This window comes from Hylobates moloch, unplaced genomic scaffold (genome assembly GCF_009828535.3).
Source record: "Hylobates moloch isolate HMO894 unplaced genomic scaffold, HMol_V3 SCAFFOLD_22, whole genome shotgun sequence".
Taxonomy (NCBI): domain Eukaryota; kingdom Metazoa; phylum Chordata; class Mammalia; order Primates; family Hylobatidae; genus Hylobates; species Hylobates moloch.
This window is the reverse complement of record NW_026652297.1, coordinates 424280-449747: the sequence shown is the minus strand read 5'-3', so window position 1 is coordinate 449747 and position 25468 is coordinate 424280. Positions and strand designations below refer to the sequence as shown.

The 25468-nt window shown below is 40.1% G+C and overlaps 1 protein-coding gene across 1 annotated transcript in view; it reads left to right on the top strand.

Annotated features, from left to right (window-relative positions):
• The window catches only part of SCN8A (sodium voltage-gated channel alpha subunit 8), a 156138-nt gene that overhangs the window by 2142 nt on the left and 128528 nt on the right, over window positions 1-25468 (top strand). The window contains exons 2-5 of the mRNA XM_058433740.1: window positions 19429-19548; window positions 21480-21568; window positions 22216-22344; window positions 24134-24225. Of these exons, the coding sequence (XP_058289723.1) occupies window positions 19429-19548; window positions 21480-21568; window positions 22216-22344; window positions 24134-24225 (430 nt within the window). The remainder of the gene's footprint in view (window positions 1-19428; window positions 19549-21479; window positions 21569-22215; window positions 22345-24133; window positions 24226-25468) is intronic.

The window sequence follows — 25468 nt, the reverse complement described above, 5'->3', positions numbered from 1 at the left end:
GTTCCTGTGTTAGTTTGCTGAGGATAATGGCTTCCAGCTCCATCCATGTCCCTGCAAAGGACATGATCTCATTTCTAATTTCACATTTTCTTAAACCTGACAGGAGATATGAAAAAATATGTAGAGCTAATAGTTGTTAGAGCCCAATTTTCCTTTGCATACTCTTTTTCCCTGCTTCCTGCCCTATAGACAGCCTCTTTCCATTCCCAATGCCTCAGATTTCAGTGGCCTGGCTTGACAGTGGGGATTTACCAAAGAGAGTGGGTCTCTGGACCTGATGGGTGTCATTCATTGGATAGGCCAAATTGTTCTTGATGGTGCTCCATTAGACGACTGATTCTTCATGGTAGAAATTCTGACTTCAGCCTTCGGCTTCATCACAACGGTAAATTGTTCCTGGAAAGGATAACTTTAGTAATATTTTGGTAATCTTGAAAAAATATATACCACCATACAGAAAAGCTCATAAAATATAAATGCATAGCATAATGATTACAAACTAACAGCATGTCAAGAAAGAACATTGCTTGCACTTTAGATATGTTCATTGTGCTTTTAAATGAAGGATATTTTACTTGATTAAAAATAATATTCTTGCTCAAGTTTACTTGCAAATCTTTACCAGCAGTGCTGATACTTCTATAGGGGTGGGAAAACTCCACCTCCATTCCCCTAGCGTCCCAGCTGGGTCTGAGAATTAAATTGACATAACATAGATTAACAGGAGAAAAGCATACTACTTGCTGTATGTAGCACAGGAACCCTCATGAAGAAATGAAGACCGTGGGCTGGGCGCAATGGCTCACGCCTGTAATCCCAGCACTTTGGGAGGCCGAGGCGGGCGGATCACAAGGTCAAGAGTTTGAGACCAGCCTGACCAACATGGTGAAACCCCATCTCTATTAAAAATACAAAAATTAGCTGGGTGTGGTGGCACGGGCCTGTAATCCCAGCTACTCAGGAGACTGAGGCAGGAGAATCGCTTGAACCCGGGAGGTGGAAGTTGCAGTCAGCCAAGATTGTGCTACTGCACTCCAGCCTGGGTGACAGAGTGAGAGTCTGTCTCAAAAAAGAAAAAAAGAAAGAAATGAAGACCTAAAGAAGCAGAGTCAGTTATTTATATACTGGATTGGACAAAAAATAGTAAATTGTGAAGAAGCAACTAAATTATGTGGGCAGGCTTAAAAGATAAGACTTATTCTAACAAGGTCAGTACAGTATTCTCTTGGTCTCACCTTCTCACCTTTGAAGATAAGGATGTTGCCTTTCCTTCAGGTTCAGGGAGTGTCTGCCACACAGGAATTTCATCTTCCGCTCTTAAGAAACAATAAGAAGGTCAGAGTGATCTTTTTGCACCTGCTGTTTTACAAATATCTTTAACTTAGTCAATATGCCAGAATAGCATATCTTAACCCCTTCACTTCTTGCTAACTAGGCCTTGTACTAAATTAGCAAGATCTCTTCTACAAGGAAGCACACTGGGAATTAACCCACAAATCAAAAAGTCGTAAGGGTAGAAATGACTTTAAGAGGACATTCCTTTCCGTTTGCTCTTCAAGGGCTGCCTTAAATAATTCTTGGCAAAATAGGATGTCTTTTCTTTGCTAAATGATACCAGTGGAATCCTTTATCTTTCCTCATAGGTCTTGTTTTCTAACTGATTGTCTTTGTGACTCTCACAAAAACTTGTTTCTCATTTCCTTCCCCCTTTCTCCGAGTGGGTAAGAGAGAACTAGTTTTCTATTAGTAAAGTTCTGGTTTTAGCTTGGATTTCACTCTCAAGGGACACAGGGCCCTAAAAGTTGTGCACCACGTTTTTGAGATACTGTTATTTATTCCAGCTGGTACTGGTTTGGCTGTCATAAGTATCTGAGGTCCTTGTTGGGTTTCACACTGACTTTTTCAGCTGGTCCCTGCAAACAATCTGATTCATCCTCTCTTTGAATTGCCTCGGACTTCTTAGTGCTACTTTACATTTTCTTTGTCTCTTGGTACTTCGTTCTAATACCTCCTTTCTTTGGCTTTCTTGTTTTTCAGCTGTTTGCTACAAATAATTGTTTAAGGAACATTTAAATTTTTAAATTCAATGTTTAAAATAGGTAATATATTTAAGTGGTTAAAAATTCAAAGGTACTTGGTAAATAAGTTTCCTTTTTACACCTGTCTCTCATCTGCCTATTTCCTATCTCCCTGCACAGGCAACCACTGATAGTAGTATCTTCCAGAGTTTCTTTATGTGTATGCAAGCAAAAACAAATATGTGTTTTATGGAACTTGACCTCCATTAAAAGCCTTTGTTCTTGGTTTTTTCCTGTTGTTTTCTTAAACCTATTGAAGTCTTAATTTTGTTTTTTGTTTTTACTTTTTATTATTATTATTTTTTTGGAGACAGAGTCTAACTCCAGGTTGGAGTGCAGTGATGCAATCATAGGTCACTGCAGCCTCAACCTCCTGGGCAACCTCCATCTCTGTCTCCCAAGTAGCTAGGATCGTACACATGTGCCACCACATCTGGCTAAGTTTTGTATTTCTCCCACTTTTAAAAGTTTTTCTTGTTTAGTGAAAAATTAAGGACTTTTTTCTCTGTTGCACAAAGTGCCTGTCTTCACTAAAAAAATGCTCTCCAATGCTTAATAATTTGTTGAATACAAAATGGCCATATATACTCCTACTAACTATCTTAAGTAGGCAGCCAGGAAATCTGTAGGTTAAGCTGAAACAAGGCCTTCAGAATTGACTCCTATCCCTTTTCAATTTCTTAGAACTGACAATTGATATATGTGTCTTTTTTTGTTGAATGGGTATACCGTGTTAAAGTCATATAAACAAAAATTTAAATTACAAGATTGATCGATGTATTTTTAAATAGGGCACACTCCTATTGCATTAAAAAAATTATATATGGCCGGGTATGTTGCCTTACTCCTGTAATCCCAGCACTTCGGGAGGCTGAGTCAGGCGGATCACCTGAGGTCGGGAGTTCGAGACCAGCCTGACCAACATGGAGAAACCCTGTCTATACTAAAAACACAAGATTAGCCAGGTGTGGTGGTGCATGCCTGTAGTCCCAGCTACTCGGGAGGCTGAGGCAGGAGAATTGCTTGAATCCGGGAGGTGGAGGTTGCGGTGAGCCGAGATCACACCATTGCACTCCAGCCTGGGCAACAAGAGTGAAACTCCATCTCAAAAAAAAAAAAAAAAAATATATATATATATATATATATATATATTATACATAGCTTCCCAAAGTTCAGTTTACCTTCAACTTTTCAGGTATACCTTTTTCTGCAAAGAGATATCTACTTATTAAAATAATAGAAAATTATAACTTGGTAGCCTTAGACATCATCTAGTTCATCCTCCTCATTTTGTAAATTTTATGAGGTGAAGTACTTTGTCAAAAGCCCATACCACTGTTGGTGGTATAACCAGGACTAGAGCTCATGCCTCCTGACCCTCCATTTATTACAACATATTTCTAGTTCCCCACTTTTCTAATTTTTTATTAATTGATTCTCAGCCTCAATTGGCTCAGTTCTGCTGAAGCTGGGCAGGCAAATAGAAGAAAAATAAGCTCCATTTTCATTTATTACCTAATAATCCCTGTGGTTTATAGGACAGGTCCTAAAAAGTGCAGTGGTAAGAGCAGTGCTTCTGGGGGAAAGGATTCGTGTTAGCCCCCTGTATTGTATCTTCTCAAGTGAAGAAGCTCTGAGGTGTGCTATTCCAGGGACTTGGGCTTATTATCAGTACCGCCAGTTATTCAAGTGGACATGTGATCTTGAGGCAATTTATTTAACCTTTCTACCACTTGTTACTTTTTAAAGGAAGAGTATTTCCTATCTGCCATAGTCTGTCCCCAACCTATGGTAGGATAGTATACATCATGTGTCACTTAACGATGGGGATACGTTCTGAGCAATGAGTCTTTAGGCCATTTCATCCTTGTTTGAATGTCACAGAGTGTACTTACACAAATCTAGATGATGTAGCCTACTGTACCCCTAGGCTATATGGTATAGCCTATTGCTCCCAGGCTACACACCTGTACAGCATGTTACCATATTGAATGCTGTAGACATTTGTAACACCATGGTATTTCTGAATTTAAACATAGCTAAACATAGAAAAGGTAATGCATTGCACTACAGCTACAACTTTATGACAGATACAAGGTCATGGGCAATAAGAATTTTTCAGCCTTATAATCATCTTATGGAACTACCATCCCAAACATTGTTGACCAAAACATTGTTATGTGTTGTCTGACTGTAGTGGAAAGAGTGCCTAACTGGGAATATAAAACCTTGTTTTAGTTCCGGCTTTGCTTCATGTTTATACTTGGCCAAATCACTTTAATTTCCTTACCTACGATATTTGCAAAATAGAGTTAGACCCATATCTGTATCTTTCTAGTTGTATTTCACACTTTTGCCTGTCACGTATTTTAGCTGTAGCAAACTACTTCCCATTTCCTTAGTGTGGAAGACCCCTCCGCCCACCCACCTTCTTCTGGTCTCCCTCTCTTCCTGTTGGAATGTACTGTCTTTTAGTTTTACCTTTTGATATTCTACCCACACAGGTCCAGCCCAGAGGCCTCTTTTTCCTTGTAGCCTAACTTAATTATCCCACACTTGGAGAACTTATTCCTCCTTTTAAATTTTTAAAACACATTAGGATCTTCAGTCCTACATTGGATAAGAAGTTGGTTTCAGGTTTAACTCAGGTTAGACGTGGAGGGTACCTGTGGTCCCAATAATGTTTGCAATTTTCTCCTTACTTCACTAATATTAGTGCCATCAGCTTAAGTGATACATACACACGCAGCCCTGTATGAGCTCCTGGCAGAAAATCCTTGCCAAAACTGTGCTGACACACTTTCAACAGGTGTGCAGCACAGAGACCATTACAGAGGGTTTATGTTCATTAGGTGTGATTTGAAGTATTGCTAATAAGTTGTATTTCCTGATTTTGCACAATAAGCCTAAATGCTGCTTTCTGTTTTAAATAAAAACTACATATTTTAAAACTTTGGTTTATTTTGTTGTTAAAAATTTTTTCCCAACAATATAAGGAAACAAAATGATGTTTCAGTTATTCTATTTACCAAATCAAATTGAGAAAAATGCCTTTGAGACATTGGGAGGTGGGCCCTTCTCAAGGGGATGGATCATTGATGGCATGTATGGTCTTGTCCCCTCTCTAAGTATGGTTACCTAGAGGAGAAGGAATTTAATTAAGCATTCCTAAATCAGATTTCTCTTTTGTAGCCTTGGCAATAGACCAAAGTTGGGAAATCTTATTTCTGATCTGTCTAATTCCAGGTGATCTTGGGCATGCCATTTAACCATTTAAGGTCTCAATTCCTCCAATCTAGAAAATTAAGATTATGCTAACAGCTAACATGTCACTTATTTTACAGGTTACAGTATAGACCATTTCTGTAAGAAAAATCCAGGTTATCTAATTTGATTGGAATGCGGGGAAGTGACTGAGGAGCAGTGGAAGATGAGGCTGGGGAGGGTGAGCTGGAGCAAATCCTGGAGGGCTTAGAATGTTAGACTCCGAGGTGTGGTGTGGTGTTTGAGAAGCAGTAGAGAACTACTGAAGGTTCTGGAATGGGAGTAAGGATACGTGATGATAGCTGTGCTTAGTGAGGTGAATGGGACGACAGTGTGTAAGCTGGGCCAGAGGGAAAGAGAACTGAAACAGGCAGATCAGCTATGAAGTAATGAAGGTCTGAGTTACAGTGGTGGGAGTGGAAATTAAGGGGATTGGATGAATTCAATATGATTGATGATAGATTATGGAGGGTTAAGGAAGGAATCGAGTATGCAATTATTCATTTGACAATTTGATAAATTGTTGCTGAGTGTTTTCTATATGCCCGGGCTCTGTTCCTTGCCCTTGGGAACAAAACAGACAAGCCATATACATTGTTGGAACTTAGTTTTTTTTGTTGGGGAAACACATAACAAACAAATACGGAAATAAAATTATTACTGATAATGATACGTACATTAATGAAGATAATATGTTCCAGCTACTTTAGAGGCTTATGGTGCTCTAATTTGGTACAGAGACTAAACTAGGAGAATCCAGAAGAATCAAAGATCATATGGTCTCTCGAATATTCGGTATCTTAAATAGGCCTTCAGCAAGTACTAAATTATAATCTTTAAAAGAGCCAATTTTGAGAGCGTTTGCCCCTCTTGGATTTTTACACAGACAGGAGTCAAATATACTTGAGCATCAGTGTGAGCTATTGGGGCGCTTACAGAGAAACCCAGCATTTTCTCCAGGTTTAACTGGGTTAGATATGGAGGGTACCTGTGTTCCCAATAACGTTTGCAGTTTTCTCCAGTCCTAAGTTCTCATGCAAGTACTAAGCTGTGATTCCAAAGTTCTGAGCCACATAGGGTATAGACATAGACAGCTTTTACCTGAATTCTAGGATATGTGTTATTAGCCAGTCACCTCAGCCATAAAATTCCACTGATTGGTAATTTTAGGAATTAGTTTCTGTTGGTTTCTCCAGGGTGTGATTTGTGAAATCTTCTTATCATAATAAAAATTTACCTGTGGAATGGGACTATTTAATAATGGCCATTTAAATGTTAAAGAATGTTTCAAGATTATAATGATATCAATAATCTGACAATAACTAAACATATTTTAAGTGCTTTCTTAGTCAAGGAGAGAAAACTGTGTCATTATTTTACAGAGGGATGCTTCTCTTTTGAATTGTTTCCAAATTGACAAATGAATTGTAAATGTTTCTTTACGTATAACCCTATTTGGCACAACTTAAGATCAGGATTGTCCCATCATATGACAATTTCTGCTAACTCTGATTTTACCAGAAGAATTTTTGATACAAGCTCTGAAGATGCATTTCTATTCCAGACACTGTTGAGCCTGCAAAGTTCGGCCTATGGAACCAAGTTGGAATAAAAGATTCCACTGATTTCAGAGAATAGGGTGCCCCGTCTACTGTTCAAGACCAATCCCTCACCCCTGTCTTTGACCCTGTGCCTTTCTACCTCCTCTGGAATTTCACTCCTTTGGTTACCCTCTCTCTTTTCTTTTCTTTTTTTTTTTTTTTTCTTTTGAGACGGAGTCTCGCTCTGTCGCCCAGGCTGGAGTGCAGTGGCGCAATCTCGGCTCACTGCAAGCTCCGCCTCCCGGGTTCACACCATTCTCCTGCCTCAGCCTCTCCGAGTAGCTGGGACTACAGGCGCCCGCCACCACTCCTGGCTAATTTTTTGTATTTTTAGTAGAGACAGGGTTTCATCGTGTTCTCAATCTCCTGACCTCGTGATCCGCCCGCCTCGGCCTCCCAAAGTGCTGGGATTACAAGCGTGAACCACCGCGCCTGGCTGGTTACCCTCTCTCTTTTCTATATTTTCCATCTTTCCTCTCATATAGGTTCCTTTCCCATAGTCTGTAAACACACTCAAAGCCTCTCCCATCCTAATGAATCCTCACTTGACCTCCTGTCCCCAGCTAGTCTAATCGCTTCCCATGCCACTGAAAATTGTAAAGAGGAGCGTTTACTCACCACATACACATATCTACCCACTCCTCTATCCTTGAAGCCTGACTGCATCCTCACCCCTTTCATGATATTATAAGATCTTCCCAATAACATCTCAAGTGGCCAAGTCTAAGATTTTTTTTTTAAGTTCTTAACTCACTAAACCTCTCTGCAGTGTTTGACACCATTTATTATTCCCTGACTCTGATATCTCTTTACTTCCTTGGCCTAATTTTCCGTTTATCTCAAATGTTTCCTTCTGTTTCATGTTCTTAACCTTTCCCTAAAATGTTTATATTCCCCCAGATTCAGTTCTTGGCCCATGTTCCTCTCAGTTGGCACATTGTCCCTGGATGATCTCATCCAGCCTCAGTTCGAGGACTCCTGACTCTAGCCTAGCCTAGAATGTTCCTTAAATATTCAACACCTTGCCAGTCATCTGTGTCTGGATTTTCCCACAAGTTACTCAGTATATTCAGAATTGAACTCATTTTCTTCCCCTCAAACCTGCTTACCTTCTTTTATCTACTTTCCTAGTTGATGGCACCATCAAAATTCTGGATATCATTTTTGACTCCCCAATTCTCTTCAGTCCCCGAGGATTGCCAATACTAGGGATAATCTCAGTATAATGATGCATGCTTTCTCAAGTATGAAACAATTGTGGCTCCAGAAACATTAACTTGCTTCCTCAAGTTCCTTCAACTAGTATGTGGTAGAGTCAGGTTTCTGTTCCAGGGATCTGTGAATTTCACCTTTGCGGTCTTTCTTCCATGCCCTGCTGTCTATATAGAGCATTTTGCAGAATGATTTTTTTGGTTTTGTTTCCTATCATTTTTAGAGAATTTTCTATCATTTTGCATTGCCTCAATATGAAGTTAGTATAGTCAGCCCTCCATACCCATGGGTTCCACATTTAGGAATTCAACCAACTGAAAATATTTGGGGAAAAAAGCACATCTGTACTGAACACGTACAGACATTTTTTTCTTGTAATTATTCCCAAACAATATAGTATAACTATTTATAAAGCATTTACATTATATTAAGTATTATAAGTAATCTAGAGATGATTTAAAATTTACTGGAGGATGTGCATAGGTTATGTGCAAATACAATATCATCTTATATCAGGGATTGAGCATCTGTGGATTTTGGTATCCCTGGGAGTCCTGGGGCCAATCCCCTGTGGATACTGAGGAACAACTGTATGTTGTTGTGTTTAGTTCATTTGTTTTGTACCATATCTTCAGCATGGTATCTGAGACATAGAAAAGGAGAGAAGACTTTTCAAACTAAAATTAGTGAATTTTTATGGGTAGATGAGCTAAGGGGTAGAAAAGTGACCGTATAGTTTCAACTGGGCACCCAGAAGAAAGTTGGATGTAGTTAAAGGTTAGGTGATTTTAGCTATAGTATTTCTCTATGAAAGAAGAGATTCATACATTCAACAAACATGTATGAACTGTCTATCTTGTGCCAGATAGGCATCACATTATGTACTCTGCTTGCTAAGCCGAGAAAATCATAGTAGATGGAAGATAAACCCCTCCCCTTCATGGATCTCAGGGTCCAGTGAGAGATACTGGTATGTAAACCTCAATAACAATATTCTGTGTTAACTGCTCCAATAGAAGTAAGTACAAGTGTTATTGCACACAGGAGGGAAGGACAGTTCTATTGAAGAGAGTTGAATGGGGCTGTCTTCACAGAGGATGTGATCTTTGACCTGGACCTTTAGGTGTTAAAATATGGTTAAAAAAAAATTCACCTGTCAGAGAAGAGATGAGAGAGTAGTTCAGGTGTGAGGAACAGTGCATATAAAGGCCGAGAGACATGACACAGGTTTAATGGTTTAAAATAGTGAATGTAGTTGTGGCTGAAGCATAGAGTGTGGTTTGGTAAGACAGGAGATAAAGCCTAGAGGCAGGTTGGAGGCAATGACTGCATCCTAAGGGATTTTGTTTTCTCTCACTTCCAGAGTTCCCAGGTTGGAAATAACCTTTGGGACCCATTTTGAGCTAGTGCAGCCTTGCTCTGGATTCTTGCTCTAACTTGTGCACAAGTGTCCTGCAGGCTTGTGCCAAGTATGTGGATCCAAATTAACAGAAATGTTAGCCCCTTCTTGTCGTCTTCTTTTTTTTTGAGAGAGAGTCTTGTTCTGTCACCCAGGCTGCAGTGCAGTAGCACAGTCTTGGCTCACTGCAACCTCCGCCTCCCGGGTTCAAGCAGTTCTTCTGCCTCAGCCTCCCTAGTAGCTGGGATTACAGGCGCACGCCATCACGCCCGGCTAATTTTTTTGTATTTTTAGTAGAGACGGGGTTTCGCCATGTTGACCAGGCTGGTCTTGAGCTCCTTACCTCAGGTGATCCACCCGCCTCGGCCTCCCAAAGTGATGGGATTACAGGTGTGAGCCACCGCGCCTGGCCAGCCCCTTCTTGTCTTCTAATGGCCACCCCGTGTTTGGAGCCAAAGAGCTGAAGGAGTGGCAGTATTGTGTGATAGCAGCGGCAGCATCATAACCACATTTAACGAGTGCCTGTTCTGTACCAGCCACTGCGTTAAGGACTCCTTATGACCCTTCATTTAATCTTTATAAGAACCTGATAAAATTGGAATAGTGATTGATGGCACCCACTTTATCAGTAAGAAAACTGAGCCTTAGCAACCTTAACATAAGTTGCTTAAGATCATGGCAGCTAATGAGCAACAGAGCTGAGTATTGAATCTAGGTCTGTCTGGCCTCAAAGCCTGTAAACCACTCTGCTTTGCTGCTTTCTAAGAGAGAGGAGAGTGAGAATAGATTCTAGAATATGAATTCAGTAAATAGAGGGGTTAATATGCTTTACATAATAAGCCTGCATTTTGCTCTTGCTTAGAGCAACTGTAGTCTGTGCACCTTAAGAGGTTAAAGGAGAAGGCTATCAAAGTCAAATTTATATTGAAGGACAACAAGGAAGAATGGCCATGGAGGAGGGTCAGACCTGCCCTGCCCTGGGAAGCAGCATTGTGCTGGCTCCGTATTGAAGCAGGTGCACAGTGCTGCTGTTCTGCCAGGTATGGCTTTCTGTGACCAGAAAGTGAGCAGGAAGGGTGGCAGCTACTGCAAATGTGGGTTGGAGAGCATGGGGTTACAAGGTCAAAGCAAATGAAGAAGTGTATGCAGAAGCACCTGGAAACCTGTAAAGCCACAGGCAGATGTGGTGCTAGCATTATCTTCATCAAACTCAACTTGGAGAAAAGACCATAAACAGCATATGCAGGGGGTTCCGTTTTGCAACAGTTAAAGTTATTAAGCAGAGGAGATTCGTTCATTGATCTGAGGGTTGGACCAGATGACCTGGTGCGGTAAAAAGAGTTTACCTGGCAACTCCGCCCTCCTCCTCCTGCTCACTAGTGCTGTGACCTTAGTTTAGGCAGAGCGTTCTGTGCTTGGTTTCTTGTTTGTGAAATGAATAGTTAGATTTGAGTAATAGTTTTGAAGCTTTTTAAAATTGTAGTATGCCATGATAATTAAGATTATAGGCTTTGTAGTTAGATTGCCTCAGTTCAATGCTAAATTTCACCACGTAATAGCTGTGTTGTCTTGGGCAAGTTACTGAACCTCCTGCCTCAATTTTATCATCTGTAAAATAGTACCTACCTCAGGGTAGTTGTGAGACAATTGTTATATAAAGTATCTTAGTAGGGTGCCTACCTGCCACATAGTAAGTGCTTAATAAATATTGAATGTTATTATTTCTTCAAATAGACTCATAGGTAAAATTATCAGTCACTAAGAAGGAATTTTTAAAATACGGGATTTAGAGGTTTCTTTTGCTCCATTCTCAGTATAGTGGAATAGAGGCATGGAAAATGATGGTTCTAAATAGTCATGCAGCTCAAACAGAAGTACACGCCTAGGGAAAGACTTTGCTGGTGTCCTTACGTCCTGCTTTGGTTTAGTATTTCTAAGGGGAGCTGGATAGTACCAGGACACGGGTACTCTGGAAATGCATTCCGGTTATGCCTTTGCTGGAGCCTTTCCTGGGACACACTGGGGCTATATAATATAACCTATATTGTAATTTTACTTGAGGAATTTCACTAGGCAGATTAGCATAAATCAGGATTCTTTTCAACATGGCGTAGTCATTTTTACATAACAGGTCATTTGTTTCTGAACAGCTTCCTAGCCTGATATAGAATCTGTTTAGATTCTGCATTATATTTTCCCTTATTAAAACAGGGAAATTTTGAAAAGGCACTTATTTGTTGCTTGCTATATTGGCTGTATGCACACTCAGAAATGAATGCCAAATTGCTGTTGATTAATGAACAACTGGCCAGTTGCCTAGTTCAGAAGAGGTGCATGGGTCTGGGGGAATAAAGTACATATATTTTGTTTAGGCAGGCAAGAATTTAAGGCCAGAGAAGTTGGCTAAAAATGAGAGGACCAGTTAGTTCCAGAGATCAAAACAGTTAAGCTCTAGGGACAGTCATAAGTCATTGCCAATAGTAGTTATAGTCAGATAGACTCAAAGGTTCCCAGCTGCCCTCTTGTTGATTAGCTAAATCTCTGAGCCCCTAGGTGTTCACTATAGCCAGAAGCTCATCAGATGCCTGCAGATTACCTTTGCCCTAGTTGAGATGTTGACCTTTCAGGACGGGGAGAATTGGTTGAGTGAAGAGCTGCTCTCCTGGGCCATGTGTTTCACGGCAAACCAGGGGTTGGATAATAAATATTTCTCGAAGAAGCTTTCTCTTCTATGATAGGCTCCACCCCTGCATTGAGTACTCTTCTATATAAAGTCTTTTCATATATATGCATCCTTTATTGTTTTATTTTATTTTATTTTAATTTTATTTTACTGAGACAGGGTCCTGCTCTGTTTCCCAGGCTGGAGAGCACAGCTCACTGCAGTTTCAACCTCCTAGGCTCAAACGATCTCCCCACCTCAGCTTCCTAAGTAAGCTGCATCTACAGGCACATGCCACCATTCCCAGCAAATTTTTTTTTGTAGAGATGGAGTTTTGCCAGGTTGCCCAGGCTGATCTCGAACTCCTGGGCTCAAGCAATCTTCCCATCTTGGCCTCCAAGAGTGCTGGGATTACAGGATTACAGATGTGAGCCCATCCTGTTTTTTTTTTAATTTATACTTTTTGTGTGGCTAAAACAATTATTTCAGTCTTGGGATGGGGTGGAGACGTGCTAGTAAACTAGCTGTACTGCGGTACTGTGATGACTGTGTGTGTTTATGGTTTTGCGTTTGCAGTATGCTGGGATTTGTTTGGTATGTATATGAACATGCTCTACCTGGCCTTGCACAATGTTCCTTCCCCTAATAGTGGGCCCCAAAGAGAAGATATCTTCCCCTGAGTTAACAATGGCAATGCTCCTGCGTTGTGTGCTCCAAGCCCCACATTGCTAATTAGAAATGAAAAGACTGTGCTTTTCAGAAGGCTCATTTTATGCCACATGACACATTTATTAATACTCCATGCCATAACTCGTTAAGAACTGTTCTACTGCTCTTAATGGGCCTTGTGCTGAAACGCATTCAGTGGCTGTTGTTGTAAACCGATATTTCCCCTTGGGCAGTAACCGCAATCTAATTTCAATTTCCCTTTTAACTCATTTACTTCACAAAGATCTAATTTAAGACAGATTAGGTAAAATATTATTGGACTTCATGGGCACCAAGTGATTGTTGTTTAAGAATTATTGTTAAGACCCAAAGCTTGCTGTCCTTTCCACTACATCTGGGCTTTGAAGGATCTGGCATTAGAGTGTAGTGTTGAACAAGAGATGACAAATGTCCTTTTCTGGATTCCCACCAGCAGTTTAACGATGATTACAAACGTTTAATCAGCCATGTGAAACATATATATATATCTCAAAGTCAACCCATCACCAGTCATTCCTGTCCATTCTCCCATATTCACTGTTCTCCTGAGAACAGGGGATAAAAGTAGGGGAGATAGTGCAGGGAAAAGCATTGTGTGATGCAGTTCTGCCTTGGGGCTGCTCTATGCTCCCCCCTGCCGACAAAAGTATGGTACTATCAAGCACTGTTGACCCTGGACTTGACAGACTTCAACATAAGGAAGCAGAATAACTAATTCAAGAGAGTTCTACAAGGATAAAATGTGAAGGAATAAATAATAATAGGCTTTCTCCTCAAATTTATGGTTTGCTGCCTTGTTGCACTGAATCCCGGATGCTCTGTGAATCTTCTAAATCGTAGACTTACAGATATCAGTGCTGGAAAGGACCTGGGCATGCCCATCAGGCAACCCTCTGTCTTATTTTATAGACGAGGAAAATGAGATCTAGAGACATTCAGTGGCCCAGCCAGGCCATACAGTTAGGTAGTGACAGGTGAAGAAGGAGAACACAAATGTTTTAGCACATGACCTGAGAGATGATCTAGTGGTTCCCCAAATCTGGTGAGCACAGATTCCTGGATTCTGTACACTTATTTAATAGAACACCTGGAGAAGAGATTTATGACTGTGTTTTTTAAAAAGCTACTCAGCCCAGGCCGGGCACGGTGGCTCACGCCTGTAATCCCAGCACTTTGGGAGGCTGAGGCAGGCGGATCATGAGGTCAGGAGATCGAGACCGTCCTGGCTAACATGGTGAAACCCCGTCTCTACTAAAAATACAAAAATTAGCTGGGTGTGGTGGCAGGCGCCTGTAGTCCCAGCTACTTGGGAGGCTGAGGCAGGAGAATGGCGTGAACCCAGGAGGCGGAGGTTGCAGTGAGCTGAGATTGCGCCACTGCACTCCAGCCTAGGCAGCAGAGCGAGACTGCGTCTCAAAAAAAAAAAAAGCTACGCAACCCAGGTGCAGTGGCTCACACCTATAATCATAATCCCAGCACTTTGGGAGGTCAAGGCAGGAGGATTGCATGAGGCCAGGAGTTCGAGACCAGCCTGGACAACATAGCAAGACTCTGTCTCTACAAAAAATAAAAATAAAAGATAAGACAAAATAGAAAGCCAATCAGAATGATTCTTATGCAGTCAGTCTGGCCTTAGTCAGGAACTAGTATTAGTGTATCCCCTGGGGCAGATCAGCTTTGCCATGTTTTTGTATGGCCCACAAGCTAAGAGTAGTGTACATTCTTAAATGGTTGGATGTGTGAAAATGATATGAAATTTAAATATCTGTGTCTATAAAGTTTTACTGAAACACAGCCACTCTTGTTGGGTTGCATGTTGTCTATGGCTACTTTTACACCACAGTTTCAGGGGTAAGTTGTTTTAACAGACACTGTATGGCCTACAAAGCCTGCAGTATTGACTGCCTGCGCCCTTTCAGAAAAAGCTTGCTAGTGCCGGGTATATTACTCATCTCTTTCTCGTGTAACTACTGCAAGCCCCAGTATTAAAAGGGAAATTCATAAGCTTTGAGTACTTGTGTTTGTCCAAAGACTATCTTGCTTGTCTTTTTTTTTTCGAGACGGAGTCTCGCTCTGTCGCCCAGGCTGGAGTGCAGTGGTGCGATCTTGGCTCACTGCAACCTTTGCCTTCTGGGTTCAAGCGATTCTCCTGCCTCAGCCTCCAGAGTAGCTGGGACTACAGGCGCGTGCCACCATGTTGGGCTAATTTTTGTATTTTTAGTAGAGATGGGGTTTTACCATATTGGTCAGGCTGGTCTTGAACCCCTGACCTCATGATCCACTCACCTCGGCCTCCCAAAGTGCTGGGCTTGCAGGTGGACTATCTTGCTTTCCAAAAAAGATCCATTGTGAAAAACTGCATGCAAATTATCTGTAAATCTAATTATTTCAATAATAAAACATATATTATTGTAATACAATTTCCTACTAAAGTATGGGAGATTTACCTTCATTTCAGGAGTTTAGTGTGCTAGATGTTTATTTTTGTTAATAGAAAGAAGAACTGTTTTTATACTTGATGAAGATAAAAGGTATAAATATTTAGAAAGGGGTGATGATAAATGAGTTTTATTTTAAGTGCAACACTCAGTACCCAAATTAATTAGGAAATTTCTATTTCACACGTCAAATGTCCTTAGTAAAGCCTTCTGCTTACAAAATCATAGTTTTTGAATTCACTAAAGATGCTTAGTTTCCCCCAGAATCATCAGTCTCCCACTTGACAACTCGTGACTGATCCTAATTCAGAATCCTGCTACCTCCTAGTTTTTCTTCAACCAAGGCGGAACAGTTTCCATTTCCTAATGGCTTCCTTTTGTTTTTCTTCTTCTCTTTTTCCCTCACCTAAAACAACATAAGTATTTGTTCATGAACCAATCAACAGACATTTATGAAGCACCTGCTGTATGCCAAGCATTGCAGGCACTGATTCGGTGATAGGAAATACCCTCCATGCTACCTCTAGACCTATATTTCCATCACGACCAAACCAAGAGACAAGAAAAATGGAAAGTATAGAGTACATTACTTTAAAAAATCCTACCAGACGCGGTGGCTCACGCCTGTAATCCCAGCCCTTTGGGAGGCTGAGGCAGGCGGATCATCTGAGGTCAGGGGTTCAAGACCAGCCTGGCCAACATGGTGAAACCCTGTCTCTACTAAAAATACAAAAAAATTAGCCGGGCATGGTGGCAGGTGCCTGTAATCTCAAGTACTGGGGAGGCTGAAGCAGGAAAATTGCTTGAACCCGGGAGGCGGAGGTTGCAGTGAGCCGAGATTGCGCCATTGCACTCCAACCTGGGCAACAAAAGCAAAACTCTGTCCCAAAAAAATAATAATTAAAAAATAAAAATCCTGTTGCCTGTCTCCTAAGGAGAGGTTTTGTAGGTGATTTTGTAAAGGCGTGGCCCAGTGGTTTTTAAGTCTTGGGGCATGGGCCAGTGCTTCTTTCATTGTTGCTTAGCTGCCCTATCTACCCCAGGGACTCAAATTTCTCATTCACCAGAGAATGTGTCTCCCACACCAACTTCATTCTTTGCCACGTTGCCACTAAACTGCCTCCCAAGCTGGCACAGTAGAAGCTGTTGAGAGGCTTGAAGCTCAGCATAACATGCTGCTCTTTGCTGCGTGACCTTTGATAGGTGGTGTTCCTCTCCTGAGCTTTTGTAAAGTGTATAGAGGATAATAATTCCTCCTTCACCCATACTTCATGGGAACCTCATGAGGTTGAATGAGTAGGTTATTTAAAAGGCTATTTTCATAGAGGGAGTTGCTATAGAAACAGAGAGGTACAAGTACTTCAGAGAAGGGGTTTGGGGGAAGCCCTGGGCTGTTTGTTTCTTTGAGAAGCCAAGATATGGAAGAGCTATGGCTCAGCCCTTGATGTGTTTCAGGTGAACCCTAGGTCTCCTACTTCTCTTTGCTTTTAGGATTAGGCTTTTTCTGCAGCATATCCCACCAGAACCAGTATGCTCCATTCCAGGAAGAATTTCACTGCAGTACAATGTCAAACACTAGGGATGGTGTAGTGGGCGTTTGTAGAATGAATCTAGCTCAATACTTTTCCACTGGGAAGAGAATGACGTGACTCTGGTAGATTAGGAAAGGAAAGAATAGAAGATAAGAAAAGAACTTTAAAAAACATCCACTAATACTGTGTATTGGGAGTACATAGGCTGATCATTATTTTGGAACTGTGGAGGGAAGCATAAGATTGGTTCCTGCCCTCAAAGAACCAAAAGCCTAATTGTAGGGGATGGAGGTTAAAAAAAAAAAAAAAGTTGGGGGCTTTTCATAAATGACCTGTATCAGGTTAAGAAGGACCTCTGTTACTAGTTTGTTGAGTACTTTTATTATGAAAGGTGTTGAATTTTGTCAAATGCTTTTTTCTGCATCTATTAAGATGATCATGTGGTTTTTCTCCTTTATTAATATGTTGCATTAGATTGGTTGATTTTCAAATGCTAAACTATCTTTGCGTTTCTGGGATAAATCCCACTTGGTCATGGTGTGCAACCCTTTTTATATGCTACTGGATTTGGTTTGCTGGCATTTTTGTTGAGGCTTTCTGTGTCTGTATTCATAAGGGATGTTAGTAATAGAGTTTTCTTATGATGTCTTTGGTTTTGTATCAAGGTAATACTGGCCTTTAGAATGAGTTTAGAAATGTTCTATTCTCTTCTATTTTGTGGGAGAGTTTGTTTAATTCTTTAAACATTTGGTAGAATTCATCAGCAAAACCATCTGTCCTGGGCTTTTCTTTGTGGGGGTTCATTTTTTAATGCAAGGTACAGAAGAGTATTTATGGAACAATCCCATGTGAGAGAGAGACTTTTTAAGGACATAGATGTATGCTTTTATTTACATAGAAAATTTCTAGAAGGATATACAAAAAAACTGGCATCAAAGGTTATCATTAGGTAATGAGATGGAACTTGGTCTTATGTTCCTTTTTTCTTTTAAAAAAATTATGATCATGCGTTGCTCCAAAATTTAAAAATAAAAAACTACTTAAAATGACTAGCATTTATTTGGCCATTTGCTCTTTCACTCACACAGTGAGATGTTAGGACTGTGTATCTGCCACTGGCCTGTCTCCTTAGGAACTTGCAGTCTAGTAGGCCCTTGCATCTCTCAGCTTCACAGTCTGCTCTCCCTCTTCCCTATTTTATTTCCATCAACACTGAATTACTGGTCAATTCCCTGAAAAAGACCTGCAGCTACATGCTACTATGCTTTCATACATGTGATTTTTGTTCCCTTACCTTTCCATCCCTTCTCCCTAAATCTGCCCAATTAAATTTTCTTAATTCTTGTTTATCCCTTAAAGCACCTTCCAAATATTAGTTACCTTCCTTTGTGAACTTCCCAGCTCACTCTCTTTTTTATTTCCCAGCCAAGGGGAAAAAAATCTCTCCCTCCTGCTGCCTCTCATACATTATGCATATTTTTGTTATTGAACTTTGTACTTACCCTGCATCATAATTACTAGCTCACATATGTGTCTTCCCTAAAAGTACAGTTTTATTCAGTGTTGTGTCCTGGTAATTAGCACAATGCTTGGCACAGAGTAGATGCTCAAAAATATTTTAATTCAATTGAATTCAGAAGACAGAGCATTCTGGGTAGAATGAGCCACATAAACAGAGGCCAACGTTATGAATTACGAGAACCTGTTCCGAGGACATGAGCTAGTTTGGCTAGATGGGAACATTCATGCTGGGAAATATGATTTAATTATTTTGGCAAGGCTGATATTGGGGGCTCTTGAAAGCCATATAAAGCAGATTGAATATTGGTAAGTAAATATTGATTGAATGAAGAACATTTCTCATTTCCTTCCAGTCTTTGCTGAAATCTCTCTTCTCAGTAGGCTTATCCTGACCACCTCCTTTAAAACTGTTGCGTCTTTATTCACCCATCCCCTGACTCCAGCATTCTTGATCTTCCTCTCCCTGTTCTTCCTCCTTTTCCCATAGCATTTGTCATCTTCTGTGTAGCACAGCCTATATGATTTACTCATTCATTATGGTTTTTATTTATTGTCTGTCATTCCCACTAGAATTTAAACTCTTCGGGCCAAGGCTATCTTGTTCACTGACCATTTCCAAGCACCTAGAACACTGTCTAGCACATAGAGACCAGTCAATATTTGTCCAGTCAATATTTGTTGAGTGAATGAATCCTAAATTAATGAACTTCAGTATTGTGTACAGAGCTGGCATAGAAGCTTAGGTATGATTCAAATGGCCTGTTTCTGAAATAAACAAGTTTATTCTGTAAAACTGCCAAGATTGCACCAGCTATTTGTATTATAATCTGGGCAGGGCAGAGGGAGGGAGGTGGGGCAAACATTGTGTTAAGGTTGCTTGTTTAAAAACCAAGTTGGGAAGTAAAAATTATTAAAGACTTTTGAGTTTATGTATTCCTTACCTAGAAATTGTTGTTTCATGTGGTGACTCATACCCGTGCTTTAATAATTTCTCTCTTTTTCTTTCTCCACAGACCTTTGTAGTATTAAACAGAGGGAAAACTCTCTTCAGATTTAGTGCCACGCCTGCCTTGTACATTTTAAGTCCTTTTAACCTGATAAGAAGAATAGCTATTAAAATTTTGATACATTCATATCCTTTTCGGCAAATGTGGTGTGAGTGCAGCAATTGCATGGTTGCTTGTTTACCTTTCCAATATTTGACAACTGGATTATATGTGAAGTTTTTTACTGATAGCGTAGTTAACTAGCCCATCAGTCAGAGGTTTAAGAGTGAACTCCTGCCACATCCCAAGCTGAGCTTCAGCAAATTATTTTTTTTCTTAGGATGATATTGTGGGAATCTGAAATTTTGTTGATATCATTGTACGGACAAATTAAAATAACCTTTGTTGAAGTCTTAACTTTATTTAGTACTCAGACTTCAGTGATTTCATTCTGTGGCCAACTATTCAGCTTAATATATTAAAAGCCATTATTAGAGGTTTTTGAAAGTACTTCTTGAGTTACAAATAGTTGGATGAATGCTTTAGAAATCAGCTTTGAATTTAAAAAAAATTTTTTGAACAGTGAGCTTAGAAAGTGAGATAGTTCTCAGATGAAATAAACTCCTTGTTACAGAGGTTTAGATGCAGATTGTAGGATAAATAGGAATTTTTTTCTGGTATTTTTACTCGCCTTAAATAGAAAAATGCCAATTTATTCAAGTGGCCTGAGTTACACCTTATTAACATAGGAGAGTGCATGTGGCAAATGGAAAGTTGTTTGATGGATTTAGTGATGTTGCATGGTGACTTGAAACTTCCATGGCTGGTTGATATTTGACAGCATGTAGTCCCATGCTTCGAAGATTATTGTATCCTCCAAGTGGGATGAGGAAGCCAGCAGTGGCAACTTGGTGAATTGGTTTAGAAGCTTTTGCCACATTTTATTAAGTCTTAAGAATTTAGCAACATGGTTGTGAAATCTGTAGTTTATAAGCAACACACTTCTGAAACCTGAAGGTTTATAAGGAAATAAGTAATTCACAATGGACTTCTTCCTTTCTGTTGGATCAGAAGATGGAGTGTTTTTTCTCTTCTGGTTCCAAAAAGCATGAAGACAAATCCAGCTGTAATGAAGAAAAAAAAATCCAGCTGTAAGAAATATTTTCTCTTTTTAAAACTCCACTGGTAGAATAAAGATAGTGAATGTCATTAACAAGAGAGAGTGCATTAGTGGCAAGTGGGATATGGCTCCCAGGCCTGTTAAGTGACAATTAGAGTTTGAGTAACTTGTGCTGACCTAAAATAGTTTAATTTTTCTCAGAGACAAGAAGAGAAAGGCCTGAGAAAAATTCTGGATGGAAATGAAATGGCAGTATGGTTTGCTATCCATAAACATTCCTGGACACTTTCAGAATGGATTTTGCTCTATTACCTAATCTTCAGAAGTGTGGTGGTGCAGATGTCCTTGAAATCTTTACCTAACACGCCGCAGTTGGTTTCCCACATTGGACATATTCAACACATATGGGCTGTATTGGCTGATGCCTTGCCCCCAAAGACAATTCAGCCCTTTAGAAGGACTAGGGAAGGCTGGGTATGATGGCTCAGGCCTGTAATCCTGCTGCATGTAGATTTTCAAATAACTAGCTATGTAAGATGATTAACTTACCAATAAATGAATACCTAGTCATATAGATTTAATTGATTTTCTTATCTGACAACTTTGGTTGAGAAAGTGCAAAGGTATTAAGTGCAAAAAACATTTAGAGGCTTAGTCTGTAATTGAGCTGAAAAGTGGTTAGAGGGGAACATGTTTCATCCAAAGGGAGTAGAACAGTGACGGCCCTTTTGAAAGAAGGAGAATAGCCGTCCTGCCCCGTCCATCCACAGTTCACAGTGGCATTCTGTGTTTATGGTGGTGACCACAGTTTTCATTGTCACCTTGCGTTTTTCTCTTCTGTGCGTCATCTCCTTTCAGGTTATTGATTTAGATCTGACACCCAATGGAAATGTGTTTGTTTTTTGAGAAAACAAAAGGCAGGCCAGATTTTAATATTGCCCCTTGACTCTTCTCTACAGTATTTAGCATGATCATTATGTGCACTATTTTGACCAACTGTGTATTCATGACTTTTAGTAACCCTCCTGACTGGTCGAAGAATGTGGAGTAAGTAACTCATTTATTTGTGTGCTTGTTTGTTTTAAATATTTTTAGTCACTGAATCTTGCTTTGCCACAGTTTACCCATCAAGGAGAAAAAAAATTAGTCATTGCCTCTATTTCACGGAGAAGGCTGAAAGTACATGTGGAATTTAGGAAATAGCCCTCCCTAAAAGTCAACTCTAGGAAGAGGGAGTATGCTCTGGAAATTACTGCCCTTCGCTCCACCCTTTCCTGTGCCAGGCAGTGCCATTGCCCTGCAGCCCCATCACCATCTTGTATCCTCAGTTCATGTGATACTGTTTTCTCCAATTTTAGGTTTCCCTGTTTTTTGACTTCTCTAAGGTTAAAAACAGCTCTGGGGGGCCTCCTTACCTTCTTCAAAATGATCATGTACTAGATAGCAGCACAGTTACTTCCTTGGAATACAATTCAGGACCCAGTACAACATTCCAAAGGTCTTAGTTTGTGCATTTCAGTAAGTTTCATTCAAAGCATTTCTTTCTCCTCCTCGCTTCCTTCCTGCTGCATTGGCTGTGCCCTTTCTGTTTTGTCTCTCTTAGTTGAAGCAACACTTCAGGCAAGTGCTAACTTAAAAGGTTCATTTAAAGTTTCTGTCCAGAAATCACCTCAAGCTATTCATTTCTTTGACAGGTACACGTTCACAGGGATTTATACATTTGAATCACTAGTGAAAATCATTGCAAGAGGTTTCTGCATAGATGGCTTTACCTTTTTACGGGATCCATGGAACTGGTTAGATTTCAGTGTCATCATGATGGCGTAAGTTCTCCCCTTACTTTATTGGTGTTCTGGGTGTGATTCTGTGTGTGGAGTTGTACTCCTGGGTCTCTTTGTAAGTGTGCATTTGTGGACACAGCTGTATGAGGAATTAATGGATAACCATGTAGGGCCCTATGGGCTTACGTCTATGATTCTTGCTTGTGAGGGCCTCTTGTGGTTCAGGCGATGATAATGTGTTTATGTGGGAGAAGGCAAGCAGAGGCTTTACAGCTGGGAGGGAAAGGAGGAGGTGATTTCCCATTGGCACCCTCTCATATTTTATTCCTCCTTGTAACGTTGATCACGGTTTGCATACCTGTCATTACAAGGCCTCTGTGAAGACTTGAAATTTTTTAGTTGTAAACTTTCAGCTGAAAATGAGTTTCCTGGGTATGTCTTACCGTATGTAATTTAATAAGGCTGGCCAGGTGTTGCAGACTTCAGAGCACATTTTAGAGTCAAAACATGAGCCAAGGTATCCACACTGGCACTTCCTGAAGAGTTACTAACCAGAATTTCGAACTGTTGCTCAAGATCAGTGTAACTCCACATTGGTATGTTACTGCTCTTGCTCATTTGTGTTGTTTCAGCAATAAAAATGTATCTTTGGGAAACTGAGCTGATGATAGAAGAGTTATAGCAGGCTTTAATATTTCTATTTCCAGGTTGGGAAAGCGTTTTGTGGTTTGAGAGTGTAGTGGGGGTGGTGTATAGGTTTTGTGTGTATGCATGATGGGTAAGAAAGAGTGCATTTGAATATGTATTGATCTGAGCATCTGGTGGAAAGATGTATTTCAACTGTAAAATGTGAATAAATGATATGCATCGAATACTTGAAACTGAAACTGACTTTCTGTTATATAAAGGCAATGTCTTACTTTCTAGCATATTATGAATACACATTGGTGTTCATTTAAAATTTTTAAGTGTCCTTGCTAGGCACAGAGCTTGTAATTAAAATGAGCACTTAACACAATATTTGCTCTGATCCCATGATTTGGATTTTCCTGAGCCCTGCTTTTGTATGTCACAGGCCAAAACTTCATATATAGACATGACTACAATCATATGATTACAACTCTTGATTAAGTCGTATATACAGACATTTAGTCAATTTTGCCATTGTCAACTAGGGAGTTACTTTAATGTAGATTTGTTTTTGTGGGGCTCCTGCTGCAGAAATTTGTCTCCCTCTCTTAAGAAATTGTTCACAAAACCTGGGGACATAAGTCTTTGATACCTCCTGGCCTTCCTTTTTACTAAAAAATGTGAATGGGCTGACAGTAAAGCCATTCTGATTGGGATCAGCACATTACTATGCTGATGAAAGGAGTAAATCCCAAGAACCTCCTTTCTAATACACTTTTGAATTCTTCTTGCCCGATTAAAAACAAGTGTTCCTTAAATGTTTGTATTTTGAAGCTTTTCTTTTTCAAGGAAAAAAATGAAACCATAGCTTGTATATAAGACCCTTTCTTCCCCCCATTCTCAAACCCTCGCCCAGTGGTACCATTACAAGTTAACTTTGGTTTGATTCTGCAGGTATATAACAGAGTTTGTAAACCTAGGCAATGTTTCAGCTCTACGCACTTTCAGGGTACTGAGGGCTTTGAAAACTATTTCGGTAATCCCAGGTAAGATGGTCCGGGGTTGGTGTTAGGTGTTGGGATAGGGCCCTGACGTGACGTATTGTGCTTTTTGTTTTGTTGTGGTTTTGTTTTTTCCTTTGGTGTTTGTGTTTGTGTCTGTGTTTGTCACTTGTGTCTGTGTGTGACCTCCCTTACTACAGATATGTGACAGAGTTTGTGGACCTGGGCAATGTCTCAGCGCTGAGAACATTCAGGGTTCTCCGAGCTTTGAAAACTATCTCTGTAATTCCAGGTGAGAAAATTTGTACATAAGACTGACTTTGCCACGTCTCCTCTTTCTCCTCCATTCATTTTGTCCACCATTCTAAAGCAGCATCAGTACAGTTGATAATGGCCTTGCATTCTGCATGTTTTTCCTGGGAGACATTCTCTGGAATGGCCATTGGGTCCTCAGGCAGTTTTCTCTGAGTGCTTGCCAGGCATGCAGCCCCCATTCCATCCATGCTATCGAAAAAGCACGTGCTTAAGAATCACTTGGATCTCACCATATTTGAAAAAATTGTCACAGAGCTAGCTGTCTCTTTGTATATAAATCATTTGCTTCCTGGCTCCATGGAATTACAGTAATTTTGACATTTGCCGTCATTTCATTGCTTGTGATTTCTAGGCTTCCTATCGCATGGTTTGCTGATGGGACGTTATTCAAAGAATTATACATTTACTATTACTGTATTAATGAAATTTTTTAATCACAGAAGAGATCTACCCAATTAACTAATCCAGTATCAGAGACAAATTTAAGAGACTTGGAGTTAGTGAACTGCACTTAAATAATCACTGTCTGTCATGTTCTACTGCTATCTGTCTCACTAGAATAAGAACCAGTAGACATCTACCGTACATATTCAGGGTTCATTCTCAAACATAAATCCCAGTGAAAGCTCATGCAGGCACTGGTTAAAAAAAAAAAAAAAAAAAAAAATCAAAGGTAAGATAAGATACAACTAAAGGTATGGGCAACAAAAAGTATAGAAGTTTGAGGGGGAAAAACAGAATCAGTGGGTGGGTTGAGAGTTAGTTGATTGACAACCTCTTTAAAATTTTTGCCTTTTTCTTTTTGGTTCTGGTTGAGCTAGCCCAGTGGTTCTTAACCTTTTGAAGGTTTTGGATCCCTTTGAGAATCAGATGAAAGTTCACAGACCCCCCCGAAGCCCATCCGTGGACCCCAGGTTAAGATTCCTTAATTTAATTTAAATCATTGCTACTGGGTAATACTTATCTTTCTAAAGACCAGTCTTGAAATCTCAAAGGAAAGATATTTTAGTTAGTATTGTGAGCCTAAGATATACTGGCAGTAACGTGGCAGAGGTGAAGACTGTGTTGTTGCTCTTTGGACTTCAGTTGTGGTCATGGGTTTTCAAGGAAGACTCCGTAGAGACCAGGCTCTCCACAGCAGTTTCGTAGAAATAGGAATGTGGAGAAAGAACAGAGGCATCCTATTCTTATCCTATTCCTATTACATGGCTCTTCCCCTT